Source organism: Populus nigra, chromosome 14 (genome assembly GCF_951802175.1).
Source record: "Populus nigra chromosome 14, ddPopNigr1.1, whole genome shotgun sequence".
Lineage (NCBI taxonomy): Eukaryota > Viridiplantae > Streptophyta > Magnoliopsida > Malpighiales > Salicaceae > Populus > Populus nigra.
Genome location: NC_084865.1, coordinates 15,160,370 through 15,171,470, shown reverse-complemented (window position 1 = coordinate 15,171,470; position 11,101 = coordinate 15,160,370). Strand labels below are relative to the sequence as shown.

The window sequence follows — 11,101 nt, the reverse complement described above, 5'->3', positions numbered from 1 at the left end:
ATAATATTTACATTATATTATATTTATGCTTTTCCCCCTTTAATCTGTAGCTATTGTAATAAATATATACATATCAAATTAAAAATAAAATGAAATGTCTGCGCATTATGTTTCTTCTTATCTATTGTTAACATTTTTGGTCATGTATATTTTTTTCCATTAATTTATTGCCCTCGCATTATCAAACAACTAAATTGATTTAATATATAGCCCCTCTCGAATTTTACTATACACTGCCGCTATTTTATCATTCCCGTAAAAAATTGCATATCTTTAGACTAGGATTATTTTGATACTTTCATGAAGTGCATTAATCATTGCCGATTTGTTCGGAGTATCTATGTCAATTCAATATTTTGTTAAAAATATAATACTTCTAAAAGCAAAAAAATTAGTATCCTCGAGAGCAGCTCATGTATTCAGATCAATTTGACTTTATTTTCCTCAACATGAAGACTGAATTTAAAGAGAGAGGGGATTGTCCATTCAAAGTCTTATTTGCATATAAAGATGAACCACCTAAGGCTGATGGGTATTTAGATCATTATAGTCAAGGGTATTTGAGTCCTTTTATCATAGATTTTGTTGTTCATTGTCAGTTTGGTTAAGGACAGTAACATAATTTCCCTTAAAAATAATTATTTTTTAATTGAAAAGTTATTGACGCGTGCTGAGCAAGCGCCAGCATTTTGAAACTGCCATACATTAGTAGTTTCTAATAATAATAAAAAATCTCTTCTGCCATGTACTCTAAGTGTGGCTGGTATAATATCATCGGTGATCTTTTTTTTTTTCTTCCTTCATTTCTTTCTCCTACTTCGGTAAATACACTATAGTCCTTGTTGCTATTTTTTTTTTTAAGTTCAAACCTTTTAGTTTTGATTATTGTTTTTTAGTCATTTCTCTTTTGTTGAAGTTTTATTTCTTTTCAATTTAATCCTTGTTTTTTAATTCATATATATAAGGTATTTTGATTTTGTCCTTTTACTTTTTATTTTTTATTTTTTTTTCTTTTGATCTTTTGTTGAAGTTTTTATGTTTTTCAATTTTATCTTTCAAGACAAGTTTATGATTTTTTTTTTCAATGATAATAATAATTTCAATTTGGTCTTTTTTCTCTTGATTTCTTATTGTTTTTCTTGGTCATTTTGTCTAAGTTTTCATAGTTTTGAATTATATCCTTCAAATCAAGTTTATGATTTTTATTTTTTTTCCATAATAATAACAACAACATAATAGTAGTAACAATAATAATTACAATAATGATCATGGTAATATTAATAATAATGATGATGCTAATAAAAATACTAATAAGTGTGGTGGTGATAATGATGATGATGATGATGGTTATAAAAATTAAAATTAAAATTAAAATAATAATATTATTGATGGCAACAACGATAATAATTAAATTAATAATAATGATGATAATAATAATATTATTAATGATAATAGTGATAACAACAACAACAACAACAACAATAGTAAAATTAGTGATGATAATAATAATAGTAATTATTATAGTGGTTGTGGTTGTGGTGATGATAATACTACTGCTGCTGCTGCTGCTACTAATAATAATAATAATAATAATAATAATATGGGAGAGAAGAAAAAGAAAAATAGTGATGTAAAAATATTAATAATAATTGTGATGATAGTAATAATGACAATAACAATATCAACAACAACAACAATAATAATAGTAATAATGATAATGATTATAACAATGATCGTTAAGATAATAATAATATTAATGAGAATGCTGATATTATTACTAATAATAACAATGTTAGTAATAATTATGGTGACAACAACAACAACAATTGTAGTAAAAATAATGATAATAATAATAGTGATAATGATAATATTACTTATTAATAATAGTTGTGATAGTGATTTTGATTATTATTTTTTAAAATTGCTATTTTAAAAAAAATTGTATGATTATAATTTTTTTCCCCAATTTTATCATTTAATATTTAATTTTTTAATAATTGAACTTCATAATTTTTCTAGATTGGATACTTCAAGTTTAATGTCTCATGTCACAGGCTTAAAAAAATTAACAACAACAGTGGTGTGGTAATAATAATAATAATAATAATAATAATAATGATGATATTAATTATTAATAATAGTTGTGATAGTGATTTTAATTATTATTTTTTTAAAAAAATTTGTATATTTATTACTTTTTTCTCCAATTTCATTATTTAATATTTATTTTTTTAAGAATTAAACTTCATAATTTTTCTAAATTAAATGCTTCAAGTTTAATATCTCGGGTCATAGGCTTAAAAAAGTTAACATATTTTTTTAAAAGGTTTTATAATTCTTTTTATTTTTAATCAGATTATTCCAGTTACATAATCTAAATTATAGATTTGACAAAATATCTCGCGTTAACTTAGCCTCAATTAGCTTTTTTTACATATTTATCATGAACATGTTTTTATATTTTATTTATTTATTTTTAGCATCTAAATATTATTTTTTATTCAAAAAATAATTCAGTTCCATAGCCAAATGCGAGAACAAAAACTGGTGTGTGTGTGTGTATCCAAGAATGTTGCTTCCTTTGTATAAATAAAATGTAAATTTAAGCTACTTTTTTCAATTTGCATGTCTCATATTTTTCTTAAAAAAAATAATTCAAAACATTTGACATTATATGTGTTGTTCAACAACGTTACTCTCTAGAAAAATTAACAATTTCATCCCTCCATGCTTCTCTAACAATGACCCTTAAATATTTGCAACAAAAGCATATAAAAGTATATAAATTGTAATATCTGAAAACTGAGGGATGAAATTGTTAGGAAGAATATACTAGAGGGTTCTGAGTGTAGTTTAGCACCAACATATAACTCCCTCTGCCTCTCTCTCTCTCTCCTCTCCCAGCAGTCGCAGGCAGGGTTTAAGAAACCAGTAGCACAACTTTCTTCTTCTTCTTCTCTCTTTGTAACTTCATCTAGGCCAGGCTTTGTTTCTATATTTAATACATCGAAGCTTCATAAGAAAAAAATCTCTGCATTTCGTTTTACTATGGCTTTCTGGGGTTAGTTTTTCCTTTTGAATGGAGTCCGTCCACCTATTTTTGGGGGGTGGTTTTTAGTATTTTCATCTTCTTTTTTTTTTGGATTCTAATTTAAAAGGAAAAAAAAAAGAGAAAGATTAATTGGTTTCTGAATGTTAGATTTATTTTTTGGGGATTTTGGCAGGAGTTGAAGTGAAACCCGGAAAGCCATTCATTCATGCACCGAATAATGGAAGAAGGCTCCACATTTCACAGGTACTTATAAAAGATGCTCTCTTTTCTTTTCTTTTTCATGTTTTCTGAACTGGATTTTTTCTATATAGCTTAAATTTGAAGTTGTTAAATTTTGATGTGTTACAGAAGAGAGTGGATTTTGTTTCCTATGTTTGATAGTTTCTTGTGTTGTTTATGGTTTCTTAGGCAACTTTAGGGACTGGTAGTTCAATGAAGAACAGTGTGGTTCAGTGTAATGTAGGAAATTCCAGTCCCGTATATCTTTGTTCTTTGTTTCCTGAAAAGACTGAGATATCCCAATTGCATCTGGAATTCGAGGAGACAGTTGAAGTTGTTTTCTCAGTTATTGGTCCTCGGAGTGTTCATCTTACTGGTTACTATCTTGGTGGCCGCTGCGGTCAACATTTTCATCCAGACGATGAGACGTATCCTTTGGTTGGCCTGCTGCTATATATTACATAGACTTGAATTTAATTGAACAGTTTTTTTTTTTTTTTTTGATGTTTTAACTAATTTTGTTTCTTAAACTTGCTGTAATTACTGGAAAAATTCAAAAGGAAAAAAAAGTGAGAGTAACATCTATCCCTTCCGTGTAAAAGTAGCTTCCTTTTTTTGTTATTTTGTTGAATATTTTCCATCAACATATTATTTGTTTCTCCGTCATTTTATAATTTTTAGAGAATCTTATGGAGAAGATATTGCAGATACAGAGACAGAAAGGTCTGCAAATGGCAGCGATGAAGATGAATACGAGGGTAGTTTCATTAATGATGATGAAGATCCAGAGATCATGTCACCATCAACCGTTTATAGCAGCGAAGGTAACCTTTAAAAAAATTGATGATGATGCACAATACTGCAAAGCGTCAAATTAAAACAAAAGATTTTCTAAAGAAAAAATATGGAATTCTGACAAACATGAATTCCGAGTTAAGGTCAACCCAGTGGCTTCCCAGCCTTCTATTGTCCATTTCCTTTCTTGTTTATGCATGTTATGCATGTGAATGCTCCATGCGGTTGTATGCTGAGTACTTTTGGCATGCTATATAAAGTCATGGACTATTTGGTTTTGCTTTGAATTGAGTTGCATTGGGCTGCTATGAGTGTTCACGTCATTTGTTTCAGTAAGAATAAACCACTATATTTCATGGAGTAAATGAAGTGTACTATCTTATAAATACTCTTAAACTTCAGACATGCTATCTACGTATGATTTAAATGATTCTTTCAGCTATCTTCAATGATGCATGCATGTGCACGTGCTAGCAAGTTTCTTGGCTGTTATGCTTATTGTTCAGTATTTTCTGTGACGTAGTTTCAGGGTAAAACCAGCAATAGATTACCAGGCTTGAGGGGAAAAAACCACCTAACTTAGGGTTTACAGAAAACTCTAGTTTTCTGAAATAGATCGCTAAAAGGAAACGGCATGTCTGTAATTTAGACTTAAGCTTACTTATACCAGTTTCACAATAGCACCCTTAAGGCCATAAATTAAACTCCCAAGCATATTTATTATAACATTTGTGTCATTTTACATGCACCTAAAAAGAGATGTCTATCTATTTCAAATTGTTATAATAAAACTGTGTCAAATACCTATGTCCTGATTTTGGGTTAAAATCTTGTTGATTTCTTTGTCTCGGGGTATTTTATTATGAATTTGTGTTTGATCTGGTTCCTTATTTTTGGGGCTGCATGTTTAGGACCTATCCTTATAAGTTTGCCTATCATGAGTGTTGTTCATGCTAAGGTTCGAGGAATGGTAAGTGGGGTGGTTTGTGTTCATGTAGTGTAATTTACTGTATTGTATCGATTCAATTTATGATCTTCCCTAGAATTTGATTGCAGTGATTACTCAATCAAATGAGTTTATTATCACGTGTTGTCAATTTAAAAGTTTCTCATGTTCTTCCAGACATTCTGCTTTCCCTGTATATCACTTATCTTGTCAATGTTATCAACTTACTTTTGATAGTGGCGTGCACTCTATTTTCCAATGAGGATGATGTTTAATCAATTTTATTCTGATGTTTTGCTGTTTTAAATATGCTGGTTTTACCATTAGTTGAAGAGATATTTGATAAGAAGAAACGTAAGAATGGTAAGGGCAGCCACAAACGCCTTAGGAAGAAATTCCAATTCATTGAATCTGATGATGAAGATAAGATGCCTATTTCCTTCCTCCACGAGAGAGAATCTGCTGTAAAAAGTATGGGATCAGAAGCAGGTGAAAAATGTGAGAAGGAAAAAGGTGAAACAAGTGAGAAGAAGGTGAAAGATAATGGCAATTGGGTAACTGTATCAAAGGGGAATGCAGGTGCTATTTTAGGTGTGTCCAAAAGGTAAGAGTGCTGTGGAATCCCTAGTTGTAGGGTTTTTCGTTTTATGTATAAAATTTACTTAGTTGTTAACTTGCTTGTAAGTCTTCCTATTAATCCATATGTTATGCTTGGTTTATGTACTCAAACAGGCAAATAGATGACCACCATTCTTTCCTACCTTCATCTGATAAGGATTCTCTGAATGGTGCAAAACTTAAGAAGAAGAGGGAAAAACATTACAGGGAGGAGGTACCACTTGAAGATGACTTTTTCTTTTGCAGGGCTCTTGGTCAGCAGAAATCCATCCAAAGTGAGGTAGAGGCTGACAAATTGGACCTAGATTTGCCTGTGACTAAAGAAGACCAGAAGACTACAAATGACAAGTAAGTTTCATAACTGTCTCCAGAATCTTATCACAGGTTCATGATATGAATATATGTAGGTATATGTTTGAATTTGGTATCCTCAATGGCCATGGGGCTTAGAGGACAAAGAAATGTATTCCGTTCTCCTAATAAATTGTGAACCAGATTTCAAGATCAAACACTGCAGGTATACCCAAGGTTGGTTAATCATTTTGAAAACCAAAAGAATTCATGCTTTGAAACCATCTAATCTAAAATGTTTTTTCCTCGTGAGGTATATTTTTTTGGTCAAACTAGCTAACTTTAAAAGGATCTGCCCATTATCTACAAGAGGATTCTCTCAAATCATAAAGCAATGCATATTTTGCTTAAATTAGAAAGTCTGTACGTGCTTTAATGTATTATCACATATGGAAAGCATCAACACACCCCTTTGTTTGTAATTTATCTCACGTACCTTTAAGCATCTAAGAATCATTTTGGATGGCTACTGTTATGAATTATGACATCCATTTTTTTGGGTGGCCTCAGAGGTCTGCATAACCTCCCTGTTTGTGTTTCTCTGTTCTCTTTTTCTTTCTTCTTTTGGTGTGTGGTATTTGCACTAAGATTGGATTTGTGAGTAAATAAATTTCTTGATTCTTGTTTTTATTCTTCTCTGATATTTTCACCTGGGAGGTGATCTTGCTCAATTCTCACTGAAATCCTCATGTGGTCTGTAGAAATGTTGAAAAGCTGAAGAGGAGAAGGAAAAAATATGCAAAGGAGAAGGTAAGTCTTGATGCTGACAATCATTTGAGTTACAAGCATAAAGCTCAGTCAGATGAGGCTGAAGCTAAAAACACTTTGCAGGATATGCTGGTGACTGATAAAGAAAGTCACAAGGAAACAAATGATGAAGTTAAAAACACTCTGCAGGATATGCTGGTGACTGATAAAGGAAATCAAAAGGACACAAATGATGAGTTAGTGCAATTCTGCATTACATGTCACACCAACATGCATATTACACGCCCTCCTCTCCCCCCACAAATCAAATACTAGTTTTTGTGGCATGTGAATCATTCAAGTTATCATTGAAAACTTGATATAGTATTAAATTGAATGTTTGTGATATAGGGAATTGCTTAGTTGTCTACTTCTTTTCTTTATTTTTCTCAAAGTTATATCCAAATATAATAAAACATAGCTAAAGAATCTGAGAAGTTGATGGCCTATTTGATCTTTTTCTCAGGGTAAAATAACAAATAGATACTGAGGGTAGTTTGTTAAATCAAATGTTTCAATAAATTTTGTATTTTTATAAGATGTATATTTATCTATCCCTCTTTGTGCTTGAGTTCTGTGCAAACCTTTAGGAAAGGAAAAGAAAACATATTGAAACTGACAGTCATTTTGATTTCCATGTTGTCAGAGAAGATAAAGTCCAAGATGAAGCTAGAGCTGGAAAAACAGGGCAGGATATGCTATTGGTGAAGAAGGAAAATCAGAAGCAAGCAGATGATGAGTCAGTACTATTGGTTTTAGCCTCTTACTCTATGTTATCTGCACAACAATACATGCATATCCATCTTCGTCAGCTCATACTAGTTCATTACAACTTAATTAGGAAAAGACCTGTTTATCTCGTTGCTTTATTGATTTTACCTGGTATACTCTTGTAGTAGGGCTGTCTTGCCATGGAATTCCAATCTTCCTCCCACACAGTTGGACCTTGAAAGTGTTACGAAGCCAAAGAAGAAAAGGAAACATGCAAATAAGAAAGTTCTTGATGCCATTAAAGAGCATGAAGGCAAGGAAGATGATTTCAAGACTGACTGCCATGACCATGAACTGTCTGTGCAAGATGAGCATGAAAATGGTGCAAAGCCAAAGAGGAAAAGGAAAGAACAGGCAGATAAGAAAATTCCTGGGACTTGCAGTGGCAGCCACAATAACGCCATTAAAGAGGAAGAAGGCAAGCAAGATGAGGACAAGTCTACCAGTTTAGACCCTGTTGTGTTTATGCAAGAGGAACAAAATCAGAAGCAACAGAGCTTTGTGTGAGTACTGAATATCTCTATGCGGAACCTTCTGATTCCTGTTTTATCCATTGCTTTTGAGATCCTTTCAGTGGATGCTAGCCTGTTATTTAGGTTAGAAATTTATGTTCAGGTTAATAGGCAAGGGGAATAAACCCAGGACATAGTAAATGGGAAACAATAAGTTTTGTACTAATTCGTAGGGTGTTACGATGCATTATTTTTTTTTCTTTTCTTTCAAGTCAAAGATAAGTAGACTCACGCAACAGGCTATTTTACACAATACCTGATCATTTTAAAATACTTTCAAAAGCTTGCTTTGAGGTAGTACCAAGTGGCTTATCTGTATTATGGTTCTTTCAAGTCAAAGATAAGTAGACTCACACGCACGACATATATGCACAATACCTGATCATTTTAAACTCCCTTCAAAAGCTTGCTTTGAGGTGGTACCAAGGGGCTTATCTGTACTATGGGTGAGTTGCCTTTTTTTGACACAGGACAAGTAATCTTGTTTTTTTTCTCTTTTTCCCCCCCGAAACTCATGGCATATAGGTACAATTCTTTTTTGTCAAAGACCGTGCATCAATTTCTGGAATCATGAAGAGCATTTTTTTTAACTTGTGAAGAAATTCTCTGTTGCTAGCTAGTTTAGATGGTGAAGTCACTTGGCTGCATCCAATCTTATTTACATCCAGGACAGGAGAGATTTTGAGACCGGGAGAGCTATTCTCTAGCCTCCCAATGAACACAAAGGGAAAAAAAAATATACTTGAACAGATATTTATGGACATTTGAAATTTACTATCCGTTCTTTTCATTGAGGATCTTGGGAATTGATGTAATTCTTTTGTTGCGTGCAGCATTCTTTTCTGTCCACTTCAGATTTGCAATACTAATGACTGAAAATAACATATACAGGACTTTTAATGTTGACCAATCTGCTGAAGAGAGTCACTCCAAGAAGAAAAAGAAGAAGAGGAAAAATGAAGAGAGTAAGAAGAGCAGGACTCGGGAAAGCATGGAAGCTTCAAATGGAATCAATGCATAAAGAGGAAAGCAATGCTTGTGATAAAAGCATCTCAGAGTAGGACGTTTTGTAATGATGTGGTTGTTAATATGAGATGGCAAAATGGCTGCTCCAGGTTAAAGGGGAAGTTAATTTTGAAAGTGATAGTGGTTTTATAAAGAAAAGAGCTCACAATTAAGGGTAGGAATACAAATATAACACATGATGATGGAAAAACATGCTATGTGGTTGTTCTACCAAGAGGATTAATGAAATGTTATTTCAGGAGTATCTAATATTGGATTAAGTGTAAAACGATATTATTTTGCAATGTTTGGTAAAAGCACTTGAATTATAGCATCAATTGAATACAACAACTAAATCACGAAATGGAAGTGGTTTGATTTTTTGTAGGAAGATGATTGTGCAGTGTTTGTCTATGCACAAAATGAGAAGACAGGTACCTGGTTTTGTTTCTGCTCCTAGTAGGATCAACCTCAATCTAATATTTACACACCATATTCTAAAGCATACTTGAATCAATCAACTATTGATTAAAATTAATTAATTAAACCAATGTCAACAATGTTTTTGGGCTAGCTAATTAGTACAAAGACGCACCATTGTTGTCTTCGTTTTAATTCCTCTAATTGCTTGCCAGGTTACGACATTGGAGTTTTTGTTTGATTGGTTGTACAAAAATTTACCACTTTTTGGGCTCGATGATCAGTTAGGTCACTTGTATTAAATTCTATTGTTCAGTTTAAGGTTCAGAGCATGTTTTAAGATGCATATGGATACCACAGAAAACATAAAACAGCAATCAAATCCTCAGCAACTCCTATTCGAAGTGTTTGTGCTGATTGTGCTTTATATCTGCTGAATTAAGATGCTTTCGTTAACTATCTGTGGATAAACATAGAAACGGTGCCGACAGCTCAAAAGTTTTTTTCTTTTTTTTTTTCTTTTTTTTTTGGGGGGGGGGGGGGGGGGGGGGGGTTGTAAATAACCCCATATGAATACTGACCCAGAGAGAGAAAGCAATCAACTCTTCGTATGGCACATCATGATAGCTCCCAGAACTGCTTGCAGCTTCTTGTAACCATGGAGTCACCTTTTGGATTAAGAGCTTGTATGGCATTGAAAATGATTTTTATAGAGCACAGGGATCATGTGAGAATCCAAGTAGCTGTACAAGTCATCAATTGCATTTTGGATTGGTGTTCGGCACAAACGCTGATGCAAGCTCGAGCCACCTCGGTTATTTTTATCGTTTGAGAGGGATCGCTATAGTCCTAAACCAACCCACTTCATCTAGTGTCACCCTAACCCAACCCACTCTAGCAAGTGGACCACTAACTCAATCAATTGAGGAACTATATGACTTTAGACATCTTCTTCTCTTACTACTCGAAATTCAGAAGATAATCCATGCTAATAGCATAGTTGAGCATGTAAAATCCTTGATTGAGGTGTAAAATGAGAATAAAAAGACGAGGGAAAAATGAGTTGAGCATGCGCAGCTAAAAATAGCATGATTAAGTAGTTGGGCTCACCATTAGCATCATAATAATGACCAACTTCGACAATCCTAGGTATATCTGCTGTATTAAGAAGCTAGTCAAAAGGTGGCCCTAACACATTTCTAGGTTTACTGGAGAGGCAATGTTATGTTTTCTGATCTCCTGCCTCTCAGAACTTTAATAGATTCAAATTGCTATTAGATTTCTTTCGCTTGAGACTCTAAGCATATGCTTTTGCTTTCAAACCTGAATGAATACAGGTCTGTATGGGTCTACACTCTCCACGTATTTTGCAGCATGTGCCCTCCAGCATGGAATAAAATAACTGCCTTATAAATTATTATATCAGTTGCTTCCAAGACTTGTCTATATGTAGAAAAGAAATACAATGAAATCATTCAATATCAAAAGTGATAAGGAACAAAAGAAGATTTGAAGCCTAATAAGAAAGAAAAGAAGAAGCTAAGAAGAGGAAGCTAAAGAAAGAGAAGAAAATGCTAGAAAAGAGAAGAACTGAGTTGGAAAAAATATGCAACTCTGTGAATTTTATTCAATTCAAAAAAATCTTTTTGTAATGTCAAGAAAATT

The 11,101-nt window shown here is 32.7% G+C and overlaps 1 protein-coding gene across 3 annotated transcripts; it reads left to right on the top strand.

Annotated features, from left to right (window-relative positions):
* Positions 1 to 2,887: 2,887 nt before the first annotated feature.
* LOC133672264 (peptidyl-prolyl cis-trans isomerase FKBP43-like) lies at positions 2,888 to 9,286 on the top strand. Of its 3 annotated transcripts, XM_062092636.1 has the most exons (11): positions 2,888 to 3,061; positions 3,225 to 3,295; positions 3,461 to 3,699; positions 3,953 to 4,095; positions 5,340 to 5,616; positions 5,745 to 5,978; positions 6,683 to 6,731; positions 6,813 to 6,925; positions 7,375 to 7,467; positions 7,625 to 8,002; positions 8,903 to 9,286. In XM_062092636.1, the coding sequence occupies exons 1-11, from the start codon at positions 3,049 to 3,051 to the stop codon at positions 9,030 to 9,032; spliced, it is 1,740 nt and encodes a 579-aa protein (XP_061948620.1). In that variant the 5' UTR covers positions 2,888 to 3,048; the 3' UTR covers positions 9,033 to 9,286. The 3 variants fall into 3 exon arrangements, with proteins under 3 accessions (XP_061948620.1, XP_061948619.1, XP_061948618.1); XM_062092635.1 differs by having other exon boundaries at positions 6,683 to 6,925; positions 7,628 to 8,002; XM_062092634.1 differs by having other exon boundaries at positions 6,683 to 6,925.
* Positions 9,287 to 11,101: the final 1,815 nt, after the last annotated feature.